Here is a 13,384-nt window from a genome sequence, read left to right on the forward strand (position 1 = left end):
CGAACTGGACTGGGTAGCGGGACCTTCAGGTTTCAACAAACCTCGAAGGATGAGCTTATTTTTACGCTCCTGCAGGACTCGAGGGCTGAAGCCATGACATACAGCACATGAGTCCTGCAGGTGCACAGGCCCCAGGCAATAGACACAAGAAGTGTGACCGTCTGTCAGAGACATCTTCTGACAGCACGAATCACACTTCTTGAAGCCTGAGACCTTTTCCTTCGACATAGTGTCTACACAACACAACACACAGACACACTTTAGTAAAAATTTTTAAAAGGTTATGAAGTAAAACACACACACACGCCCTTAGAAAAAAGTTTAGTCACTAGTGGGAATGGGGAGGGCCAAAGGCCTAAAGGGGGAAGGGAGAGAAAAACACTAAATACTCGACAAAAGGGATGGAGTCGAGAGTATAAGGTAAGAAAAAACACTAATAGGGGCTAAATCTATGAGATATAAAAGATATAAAGATTTTTGAAGTACCAAAAAGTAGTTTAATTAAACTAACCTGCCTGAGCCGGTAGAGAAGCACCTCGTCAGCTATAGCGGCAAACGAGATCTGGGTAGTTACCGCCTAGCATTGTGGGATATAGGGGAGCCTCAAGCCGGTGGAATTAGCTCTCGAGCTTTTTAGTGTGCCGAGTCGGAGCCGAGGATCGGCTCCGAACCCATCCAGCAAGAATGAAGGCGAGATTGACAACTTAACATTGTCTGTTATGTACTTCGCAGATAAAGATTCTAGTTGTCTACTGATGTACTATGCTCTTCATCTGTAACTATGTTTGTAATTAATTGCTATGTTAATCAAATTGTTAATCGCTATGTAAATCCAATGTAACTACTGTCTGTATATTTTAACTGTGGAGCTTTTCTCCCCGGGCCACCGCTGAAAATGGACATACGTCCAGTCGGACACTCCTGGTCAACAAATGTAAATAAATAAATAAATAAATAAAATGTAGGAAAAATGAGAATGAAAAGGTGAAAAAGTGTTCACTCCACTTTTGTGCTACAGTGAAAGGGACAACACCAGAAAAGGAGTGTTCAGAAGTATGCAATGTCAAGAAATTCTTTAGCAGGAAGACTTTTTCCTTTTATTGATGAATGAGACAAAATAAAATATGGGTCAGGAGGGTCTTTGCTGCAGCAGGTTGGGATTTTTATTTTATTTTAACTTTTGCTGAATAAACAAGTAAATACTTACCAAGGAAGCCATTTTGTTTAAAGAAGGAATCCACCCAATTATTCTGTGTTTTGGAATAGATGTCTGGAATGAATACAGCTTTGTCTTGTCTGCCACCAACGACGGTCCCTTTCAAGCGTCCACTGTTGACCAGTTCTTCAATTACAGCTGTCAAAAGTCGCAGATAAAAAGAAAACAGTCATTTTATATTACTTCTCCATATACTCAAACTTAAAACATACACTAAATGGAAAGCAGGGTATGTCAAGATTATTTATAAGGAACTGAAGGCAGACACTCCATTGATTACTTAATGCAATTTTCTTCATTTTAATAAACTCATCACTCCACTACTTAAGAGAAAGTGACTACTAATCTGTCTTCAAGTCTCACCATCATATGAACAAATGAATGGAAAGACCATGACAGTTAATATATGTCAGCAAGTGTGTAGTGCTGGTTTACCCTCCAATACCCACACTTATACACGGTTTATTGCTATCATAAAATGGCACTACTTAACGAAGAAATTCCTTAACATTTTAAAATAATGTCACTGTATGTTGGAGCTTTCATTTTGATGTCTGCTGAAGCTCTGGTTTTAACTGGTGATGCAGTACAGTTGATGGTGTACATTTATAATTCTTAATAACTATACTTAAGGATGTTTTGACTGAATACCATTTATCATTCAGCAAATCTTTTAAATATTAACATTTAGTACATTTTTCTGGATAAACTGTAAAGATACTATATTATAAAGGACATTTTTTTTAAATAATGACACTGTGATCAGACTTTTTCATTCTCATGCTGTCTGATTATTAAGAGTCCCACAGACAGCTCTATAAAGTAATGCTTACAGAAAAGCCTATTTATGACTAGGTTGTAATACAATGCCATTACTTTTATGCAGTGAGCATCTTGCTGCAGCTAGAAAGGAAGCATTTTCAATCTGGGGACTAAATACATAAACATTAATGAAATGCTCTACTAGTCTATGCGTGGAAGATATTTTTTTATTTAATGTTGCTGCACAAGCTCTACTAACTAGCAAGAATAAAATAATGGTATTATGTCTTTTTCTTTGGTACTCGCACTGTTCTACATTCCTTAGTGGCTACCAAAATCTATGAATGAGGTGAAAAGTACTGTAGATACACTGACTACTGTCTCCAATCAGCATATACACTTCTGTCAAAAAATACCACTGTATAATCATAACATTTTGTCCCTGCATTCAGTAAAATAGGAGAGAAAATAAAATACAAGTTCTAGCACCACTTTTCCTGGTGAAAGATATAATATAGCTGTAGAAAGTAGTTGTGTACATTGCACTTTCCCATAGCAGTACTTGTTTGAATTCCTCACTGCTGCAAAGGCCCTTCAGCTATATGAGCTGTGTCCTACCCAGGACACAACAAAAGCTCTAGCTCCCACCCACACCTTCACTATGACTGGTCAGCCCTGTGGAGTGAAATTAGCAGCCAGAGTGAAGATTTCTACAGGACTTTCTTGCCAAAAAGGACAGATGTAGTGCAACTCATCCTGAAATGCAAAATAATATAATACTATTAAAAAAAGTTTGTATCCTAACCAACTATCCACACAAGAAGGTGATGGAAGGTAAGTACGGCTACTGCAGTAGTGAAGAATTCCAACATCTACTGTTATGGGTTAGTGCAACTTACAGAACTGTACTATGCTCATCATTCTCACTGCTGCAGTAACCTTTATGCTACATGAGTTGATTACCAAAGCCTATCCAACCTGGAAGGGAGAAGGATATGTTATCCAGTAGCCCCTGGAAATTGGTTCTAGCAAAGCCTGTCCAGAACCTAGAAAAGGAATCAAGTTTGAAATGCTTTGGAAAAGTATGTACAAAGGACCAAGTAGCTGCCATTATGCAGCTGCCCCTAGAATACTTCCAGAGTCCAACCCTTTCCAATATGCCATTAAAGAAATCAGTGCTCTAATAAAATGTGCCTTGATGCTGCCTGGAACTAATTTACAATTGTAGTTATAACAAAAGGCAGCAACTGACAACCATCTTGAGAGAAAAGTTGTCCTTTCTTTGTCTCATCATAAGAACTACATAGCTGATTTGCTTTTTTTAAAGGACATGGTTCTGTCAGTGTAGTACCCGAGCTGCTTATGCATGTCCAGAGTATGCAAAATCCGTTCTCCGTGGCTTTTAGGATCTGGATAGAAGACTGGGAGAATGATAGTTTGATTCTAAGAAAACTCTGAAACAACACTGAGGATGAATAATGGATTTTTTTTCTTAATGTGACCCTATCCTAAGAAAACCCCGAGAATTTGCAACTCAGATACTCTTTCTGCAGACGTCAAACAATGAGAAGTGACATTTTCCATATAATGAACCAAAACTTGCTTGTTAGGCAGATTCAAATGGTGACATAGTTAACTTTTACAGCACAAAGTTAAGATCCTAACAGGCAGTGATTGTTTATAAAGAGGTCTCAGGCATAAAATTTCCTTCAGAAACTGTTTTACTAAAAACAGGAGGATCCATAGATAGACATGCTGAAATGGCCACAAGATATACCTTGATAAAGGGATAAGGGAAACCAGAGGATAATAAATCACCCAAATATTTAAGAACTAGTGATACAAAATCCCTGACAGAGCCCTGGTTATTGACTAGCCATGCACTAGAAAGTTTTTTTTCCACTTGCCAATACAGGATTTCCTAGTAGCAGGTTTTCTTGCCTCCTTCAGTACCTGCTGCACATCTTCATGGACCAGATGCCTAAAAGGTATCAGAAATTAATCATCCAGGCTTTTGTTGAAACTGTTTGATATTGACGTTTAGCATAATCCCCTTATCTTGTATGAGCACCTCCAGTCTGTGAAGAAGCTTGTGTTCATTTCTACTGGTTAGTTCCATAAGACAGCAAAACCTCTACTGCCTGGGCCATAAGGGAGTCACAACATTTATTTTTAGAGAGTTTTTTGAATTTTGTAATCACCCTGGATATCAGTGGACAGGGTAGAAAGATGTAAAAAAAAAAAAAAAAAACATCCCCAACCATTAGAATGAATATTCATCTGTTTTCCAGGTTTGCTTGCAAGAAGCACTAGAATAGAACTTGTTCAGTTGCTTGTTTTGAAAGGAGGCAAACAGATCCATTTGAGCTGTTCCTTACAAGTGGATCGATTCCTGAATGCCCTCACCCCACCTCATTCAGTTTCCATTCAGAAGGATCTGTACTGGTCCTGCTCAGCTAGTCTGACCATATCTTTTGTGCTGATGATATGCAAGATGCTGGAAGAGCTAAGGAATGCTGTACAGCTAAGTCGCCACACATCACAGCCAGCCTGAATATAAGGTAAGACCTTGTGTCCCCCTATTTGTTTATGTACCACATAATGGTGGTGTTGCCTGTAATTACCTCTAGAGGTCCGTAGGACCACAGATGATGAAGGGAATTTAAGGCATGAATCACAGCCTTCATCTCATTGATATTTATGTGCTTCAGTCTGTCTAAAGAATTCCACAAGCCTTGCACCTTTACCCCAACAGAAACTGCCCCCACCAGAAAAATCGGAGTCATCTGCAGTTACAGATTGGCTTGGGATATGAGGAGAAAAGGGGAGACCTGGATTTGTTTCTACCTGAAGTCTCCACCAGTACAGTCCTTTTTTGACTTGGGTCCATGTGCTTTCGTAGAAACCATTGAATTTTTTTTCATATATAACCTTATGACAGGAATCACGAGAATAACAGAAGCCATGAAGCCCAGAATCCTAAAGTTTCCAGATAAAAATCCACTTTCTCCTGTGTCAAAAATGATTTTGCTAAGAAGTGCCTAGAAGCCAACACAGAAAGAAAATCCTGTATGACAGGGTTAAGGAGTGTTTCTAAACATTTACCTGGAAACACAGGCTGGTCAGAAGAAACATAAACCATTCTAAGGACTCTTGACAACTGGGAAAAAGGCTCTGCAAAGATGAACGAGTAGTCTAAATAAGGAAATATGTGAATAATGTCATGTAGGCAAGAGTGAGCTATGAGTGGAGCTAGAATCTTTGCAAACACCCTGGGAGCTGTAGATAATACAAAGGGTAATGCACAGAACTGATAATGTGATCTAGAAACTAAGAAAAGTACAGTTTTGTACACTTAGCATAAATGTAGATGTTCGAGTGCATTCACTGTTGCAGTCATCACATTTGGGTTATCTGCTTGCAGTAGCCCTCAGTCGGCCTGATTATCAAAGTTTTCGGTCCTGCGTCGGTTGCTGTCTCATCTTCCATGACGTCAGGTAGTCAGGAGTATAAAGGATGCAGCCGACGCCATTACATCAGTTTTTCTTGCCCCAGATGTCAGGTGCCCCCATAATGGGAAGCAATTATATATACATAAGGTTACACCTCCAACAAAAAAGCAAATACACCAAAAAGCTTTAAACATAGTAAGCAAGAATAGAGGTATAGCTAATAGAAGTCAGGGGGCTGGAGAGAGGGTAACTAGGACTGCAACAGTGAATACACTCGAACATCTACATTTATGGTAAGTGCACACAACTCTACTATGTTCATGTTTCACTGTTGCAGTCATCACATTTGGGTATATTCCCAAAGCTAAGGATGGGAGGAGGTAATTAGATAGCATTAGGACCAGCTATAAGGCCCTGCAAGACTGCAGTGGCAAAGCCAGGTCTGGATTTAGAGAAAATTGGCAAATGGTAATGCTTGGTGAAGGTATGTACGGAACTCCAGGTAGCAGCCTCTAGGATGTCCCTGGTAGGGACACCTCTGAGAAAGGCTGTAGAAGTAGATGCAGCCCTGGTTGAATGTGGTCTAATCCCCTGTGGGGTAGGTTTTCCATGGTGCTTATAGCAGAAATGAATGCAGTGGCCTATCCATTTAGAAATGGTTTGCTTTGAAATGGCCTTCCCCTCTTCCCCTGCAGCAAATGCAACCAACAGTTTTTCAGATTTCCTGAGAGGTTTAGTCCTGCCCAAATAAAATCTAAGTTGTCTGTGCACATTTAAGGAGTGCAGAATTCGCTCCCCCTTGTTCTGTGGATTAAAAAAGAAGGTTGGCAAATGAATGGACTAATTAAGGGCCACACTGGATACCACCTTGGGCATGAAGGAGGGATTGGTCCTGAGGGACACCCTGTCCGCATGAAAAATGATGAAAAGCTCCATTGCCATGAGGGCCTGTAATTCAGACACCCTTCTTGCTGAAGTGATGGCTGAAAGGAAGGCTGTTTTCCAAGAGAGGAATTTCAACTCTGCGTTTGCAGCTGGCTCAAAAGGAGGTAGAGTGAGTTTTTCCAATACAAAGTTAAGGTCCCAGACTGGAGTAGGGGCTCTCCTGGGTGGTCTTAAGTTTTTGGCCCCTCTGAGGAACTGTTTCAGCAGCAGATGAGAGAAGAGGGGTGGGTCTGTGTTGTAATGAGCTGAAATGGCTGAGTCATGAATTTTGATGGAGGAAAAGGAAAGGCCCTTGTGCAGCATCTCAGTTAAGTATTGAAGAATCAAGAATAAATTGGGCGCTGCAGTGTCCATCCCCTGAGTTTGGTTCCAGGAACAGAATCTTTTCCATTTTTCAGCATAGGATTTTCTAGTACTAGGCCTCCTTGCCTCCAGAATGACATCCAACACTTGCTTACTGTGGGATGGTAACGGAGAGATTAGGTAATCAGCCAGGCTGCCAGGTTCAGGGTTTGAAGCTGTGGGTGCAGAATCGGGCCCCCCTACTGGGACAGCAGGGCAGGGGTCTGAGGCAGATGCAATGGTGTCAGCAGTGACACACTGCGCAGAAGGGGGCACCAGTGTTGGCGTGGCCAGTCTGGTGCAATCAGTATCCTCCTTGGTTTGTCCTGTTTGATCTTTAGTAGTACCTTGGGGAGGGGAGGCAGAGGGGGAAAGGCTTAAACTGGTAGGTTTTTCCAGGTGAAGGACAGGGCATCCACTTTCCAAGCTTTTTTGTGGGGAGTCCTTGTGCAGAATTTTTCCAATTGGTAGTTCTGGGGGGAGGCAAACAGGTCTATATCTGGGCTCCTTCATTTGTTTCGCAACATGTTGAATACCTTTGGTTCCAGTTTCCACTCATGTGGGTCCATGAAGTTTCTGCTTAGGTTGTCTGCCAGTGTGATTAGCTTTCCTGGCAGGAAGTGAAACTGTAGGTGCACTTGGTAGTTCAAGACTGTGTTCCACAGAGCCATGGCTAGTCTGCAGAGAGAGTATGAATGAGTTCCCCCCTACTTGCTTATGTACCACATAACAGTGGTGTTGTCCGTCTTTACCATTAATTGTCCTGGAAGGATGTGGTCCTTAAAGGCTGTCAGAGCATTTTGTACAGCTAACATTTATTTTTGATTGATGTGCAGGTGCATTTGACTTGGGTTCCATTTACCCTGAATGCACTTCCCTGCCAGGTGAGCCCCCCATGCATAGTCTGATGCATCTGTTGTTAGGCTTTGGGCGGCAGGGGGTAGAGTGAATGGCAGTCCCTTGTTTTGGTGACAGGCATCTGCCCACCAAAGAAACTCTATCTGTAGACAAGGAATGATAGGAATCATTGCTTCTAGATCCTGAGAATTTTGACAGCATAGGCTTTTTAAATACCACTATAGTTTCCTCATATGCAGTCTTGTATATGGAATTAGTAGAATGCAGGAGGCCATGAACCTGAGGGCTTGCAGTATTTTCCTTGCAGATAGCTGGGTCTTTATGGCCAGTAGTTTAAAGTAGACTGTTGAATTAACTTGTTTTTCTGGCATGAGAAAAGCCATCTGGGAAGTTGTGTCCAAGCCTGCTCCCAGGAATACAACTTGTTGGAAGGGTACAAGATGTGATTTCTTTTCATTTATGGTGTACCCCAGAGAAGTTAGCAATTTCTGTACAAATGCCAAATGATTCAATAGTATGTCCTGGCTTTCTGCCTAAATTAGACAACTGTCCAGGTATGATTATATCTGGATATTTCTTTGCCTGCAAAATGCAATGACTGGAGCTAGGCACTTTGTGAATACCCTGGGCGCAGTAGATAAGCCAAAGGGCAGTGCAGAGAACTGATAGTGCATGTAGCCTTTTTTGAAGCGTAGGTATCTTCTGCAGGATTCCCTTATTGGGATGTGCAGGTAGGCTTCCTTTAAATCCAGTGTTGCCAACCAGGCATCCTTGCCTAGCATAGGAAGCAGCTGGTGGAGAGTTAGCATCTTCAATTTTGGGAATCACCAAAAAAGAGTTTAGGATAGAGAGGTCCAGTATAGGACACCAGAAGTTGTCTTTTCTGGGCACCAGAAAAAGTCTTGAGTAGAAACCTTGTCCCTTTTCCTCTTATGGAACAGGTTGAATAGCCCTGATGCTTAAGTGAGCGAGAATTTGGTTTTGAGCCTCTGCCCACTGATTTGTGGGTAGGTCTGGGCAACCGTTTGGGGTTGGTAAGGAGTGAAAGTGGAATCTGTATCCCTGGGAAACAATATTTAAAACCCATTTGTCCTGGGTAATGCGTTCCCAATTGTTTGCTTGCCAGGCAATCTTTCCCCCTAAGGGAACAGTCAGTTGAGCAGGGCTTGGAAGATTTAAAGTTAAGTCATTGAGACAGTTTACCATGGGAGGAGTCTTACCACTCCCTGCTTTAGAAGTGGGAGCCCCCACTGCTTAGTCCTGTGAGCACCTTGGAACTGAAGCCTGGGTGTTCTGCTGGTTCTGGGTTTGGACTGAGAAGGCCTGGAAGAGGCAAGAAAGGACCAATTCTTAGAAGGCCAATGCCTACTAAATCTGAGAGGCTGCACTTGCAAGAAATCTTTAACAGTTTGCATAGATTTAGCTTTGTCCTCCATCTTTTTAAGTACTTCTTCTGCTTTGTTGCCAAACAGGCAGTCTTGGTTTAAGGGAGCATCCAGCAATTTAGCTTTAACATGATCTGGCAAAGATTGCTCCTTAAGCCAAGCATGCCTTCTAAGTAAAGACCCAGTGACAGCAGCCCTGCAAGATGCCTCTAGTGAATCAAAACTACATTGCAAAGTATGTTTTCCAACTTGTTCAGCAGAATGCATTAAATCCTGTAAATCTTTATTTTCAGCACAGTCAGGAATCAACATCATTTTCTGTTTAAGCCATCCAATAATATGCTGCTGATACTTTAACATATGAAACTGGCAGTTTAAGGCCCTAATGGCTAAGGTTGCAGAAGTGTATACCTTCTTACCCCATCTATCCAGCGCCCTGAAATCTCTATCAGAATGGGTATGATTTTTGGCAGTAGTAGCCTTAATGCCCTTGGGTTCCTGTGAAATGGTCTCAGGATCCACAGTAGGATTTTTAAAAAGGAACTTGTGAGAGTCAGGAACCCTGTAATATCTATCAGGCTTTCTGGGAGCAGGAGGTAAAGAGTCAAGGGCCAAGCTAGATTCCGAAAAGGGATCATCAGCTATGTCCAGTACAGGGGGGATAGCTAAAGGCCTGTGTTGGGGCAGTAGTAGTAAATCCCTAAGCCTCTTTTTAGAGTCAGAGTAATCCTGGCTTTCCCAGCGAAAATGCTCCCTAAGAGCATGCAAGGTTTCACCAAAAGAGAAATCCTCTGGAGGGTAAGCAGAGGGAAGAGAGTCCTCTGCATCAGAATCCTCATAGGTAGACAAATGTAAATCCTGGTCATCAGAGGAAACAGAAACTTCAGAATACTCATCAGAAGAATCATAAGAAAACTCAGTCCTAGGTCTCTTAGAGGGGGAAGGTTGGCTTCCCCTGATTAAAGTAATACGGTCTTCAGCCATTCTTATCATTTGTTCTTTAGGCATAGAGGCCGGACCATGCAGTCTGAGCGTCGGTTTTCTAGGCATAGATTGAGTTTTAGGCCTTGAAGAAGAAGATGGCATCGGTTTAATATGCAAGTCAGTAGGCCTGAATACACCCTCAGAAGCCAGTGCCTGCACAGCGGCTCCGGACCATCCAAGGTAGAGACATCCGCAGGTTCCACAGTTGAAGCATCTTGCGGCATACCGGACTCCAAATGGGTCTCAGTAAAGGCCTGTGAATCTGAAGTAGCAGGTATCAGGGGCTGCGAAAGCTCTTCATTGAGTACCAGAGAACTGGTGACTAGCTTAGGAGAAGCGTCGTCGGCAGCTTTGGACCTATGTGGTCTGTCTCTGTCTTTCTTTGCATTTTTTTGGAATGTTGGTAGTCGGGTGGCTTACCAAAGCCATATCTGGATAGTTGAACCGAGTACCAACATATCTAGAAGTATAAATAAACAGACGACGAATAGTTTGTTGTTTAAATAAGGCACAAACCCGACAGCAAGGTACGTCATGGTCAGGGCCTAGGCAAGGAATGCAGTACGAATGAAAATTTTTATGAGGTATTTGCTTCCCACAAGAAATACAATTATTGACTTTTACTGACATCGGTTTAGAGCAAGAAAAAGTTTCCCCAATGGGGTACTTAGCGTAGTTGAAGACTTCAGTTCTGAAACTCGAAAACGAAAATTTCAGGAGTCGGCCGACAGGCACTTGTGAACTGTTTCTGCTTCGGGCACCGCATGGCAAGAAATACTGGGGTAATGGCGTCAGCTACATGCTTTATACCCCTGACTAACTGACGTCATGGAAGATGAGACAGCAACCGACGCAGGATCCAAGACTTTGTTAATCAGGCCGACTGAGGGCTACTGCAAGCAGATAACCCAAATGTGATGACTGCAACAGTGAAACACAAAGAACATCTTGGACATTTCCTGAAGCCTGAAGCCTGCAGCTATGGGAAGGTGATGATAAGCATCTTTTAGATCCAGTATTATCGTAACATTCCCTTAAGAGATGACAGGTAACAGATTCTAAAGGATCAACATTTTGAATTTTGGTACTTTCACATACAGATTTAGAAAGGAAAGCTCTAGAAGTGGTCTCCAAGATATCTCTTTATCTAACAGAAGCCTTTATAAAGACACTGGTTGTATGACTCTTAGGCTAAGTGATGAAGAACCTGAGGAAAAAACATGGTGTGGTTCAAACGATGGCTAGGAATTCCCTTGAAAGAAGGTTTCGGTATCCAGTGTTAACTGCAACTCTCCTGAACCACAATTAGTACCCAAGAATATGAAACAATCTGCAGTCAAAGGGAAATTTAAAAAAACAGTTTCTGTAGCAGATTTCGAGAGAAGGGGTAGGAAGGCATGGGGGATGGAATGCTGACATAGTCATTCTGAAGGAATAGATTGTCCCTTTTTTGGAAAGAGTCCTCATGTCTTGTTATTCCCCTCCTGCCATCTCTCTTTTGTTCCCTGTTTCGCTTGAGAAGGCAGGATTGTTTGTTCATAGGTTCATAATTAAGTACTAGGCTAGCTGCCCCTGCAGGCCATTTCAAGCCTAGCCAGTTTCTCTTTTTGAGCTCAAATTAATCTACCTAATGTGGTTAGAGACTGGCCTTACTCATTCCAACATCAATAATTATATATTACCCCTAATGCTTCTGTCCATTAGTAGTAAAGGGGCAAGTCATGGGGTAAATTTTCTGTTTCTCATCCACAGATCTAAATTGTGGTTGAATATGAACAGGGGTGACCTTTGCTGTGTGGAGAGTGAGTCTCTTCCAGAGAAGTGGTATCCTCTGCCTGATATACCTGTCCCTTCAACCATTCTGTTGATGTTGCAGAAGATGTTTATATACCTAGACTGAGTATTTATAATGTAATTTGACTTGCTGATGTGCAGTAAATCCATCAGCACTGGGTTGGAGGATGCCTTGTATGCCAGACACAGGTCACCTCTTAGCAGTCTGTAAGATACAGAGTATGGTGACAGTTTCTTTTGGTAGGTGACTTCCCAAAGGATACAATAATGCTTTTATTAGGCATTTAGTTTCAGTCTAGGTTTCTGGCACCACTTATTTATTTGGAACAAACCTTCCTGCAGGATAGCAAAATCATTTGGGGATTCAATGACTGCCCGTAGCTCAGTCATCTGCAAACTTTGTCAGCCAAAGCCCATTGCTATGTTCTGCTTTTAAAAAGGAAAAGAAGACTTATAAAAGTGAGCTTGAAAAATCTTTGAGACGCCCTGGATTAATTTCCCCTCTTTCATTAAATTGTTTGCAGACCTGAGTAGCACATGGCCTAAACAAAACTTTAAAGCTGAATTTTAAATGTTAGAAGTTTTCTCATCAGCAAACATTTGATTACACAACCATGCATATCTCCTCAACAATGTAGCAGTAGCAGGCATGTCTGATAACATCAGAAGGATAGAAACAATAACATTCAGATAGAAATTATCTTCTGAAGGAAGTGCGGCAGATAATTCTGTCAAGCTGTCTGTATGAAACAGAATAAACTTCCACATGTACACCTGATAGTTAAGAATTCTATATTGCAAAACTTAAGAAGAAAATATTCTTTTACCAAATCTGTATAATGCATTACCCTCCTTGTCCACCAGAGAAGGATTAAGGTTGCCACCCGTCCCACTGTCAGCGGGACACTCACTGGTTGGGCTGCCTCATCCCGTTGCCCGCTGTGGAAAGTAGTGGGACTTGAAAGGTCCCGCTTTTCAATCACACTGAATTGCCGTGGAAAAGCCGCAATTACTTCTGGCTTTTCTACGGCAATTCAGTTACGTCACCAACCCGGACCTACAGGCAAAGCTGCTGCCTGTTAGGTCTGGGTGCTGTAATTCATGCAGCAATTGGCTGCAATTCATGAAAGGGGTGGGGATTGAGGCAGGAAGAGCCCTGCAATGATCGAGGCTGTAGGAGCGCTTTGTTTTAAGCACTTCTACAGCCGCGGAAAAAAAAAAAATGAGATTTTTTTTTCTAACAAGCCAGCCAATCAGCCATCCACCCATTCTTTAAATCAGCCAGCCAGCCATCCATCCATTCATCCAGCCAGCCATCCATTCATTCATCCAGCCAGCCAGCCATGCATCCATTCATGCAGCCAGCCAGTCAGCCATGCATCCCTTCATGTAGCCAGCCAGGCATTCTTCCAGCCAGCCAGCCATCCATTCATTCAACCAGCCAGCCATCCATTCATGCAGCCAACCAGTTATCCATCCATCCATTCATCCAGCCAGCCAGCCATCCATTCATGCAGCCAGCCAGGCATTCTTCCAGCCAGCCAGCCATCCATTCATTCAACCAGCCAGCCATCCATTCATGCAGCCAGTCAGCCATCCATCCAGCCAGCCAGCCATCCATCCATCCAGCCAGTCATCCATCCATC

The 13,384-nt window shown here is 42.3% G+C and overlaps 1 protein-coding gene across 2 annotated transcripts in view; it reads right to left on the minus strand.

Annotated features, from left to right (window-relative positions):
- The window catches only part of UFL1 (UFM1 specific ligase 1), a 911,566-nt gene that overhangs the window by 515,951 nt on the left and 382,231 nt on the right, over window positions 1-13,384 (minus strand). For both annotated transcript variants that reach the window (XM_044065765.1, XM_044065759.1), the window contains exon 8: window positions 1,208-1,354. In XM_044065765.1, coding sequence (XP_043921700.1) covers window positions 1,208-1,354 — 147 coding nt within the window. The remainder of the gene's footprint in view (window positions 1-1,207; window positions 1,355-13,384) is intronic.

This window comes from Protopterus annectens, chromosome 1.part0, assembly GCF_019279795.1.
Source record: "Protopterus annectens isolate FY-2018-M chromosome 1.part0, PAN1.0, whole genome shotgun sequence".
Lineage (NCBI taxonomy): Eukaryota > Metazoa > Chordata > Ceratodontiformes > Protopteridae > Protopterus > Protopterus annectens.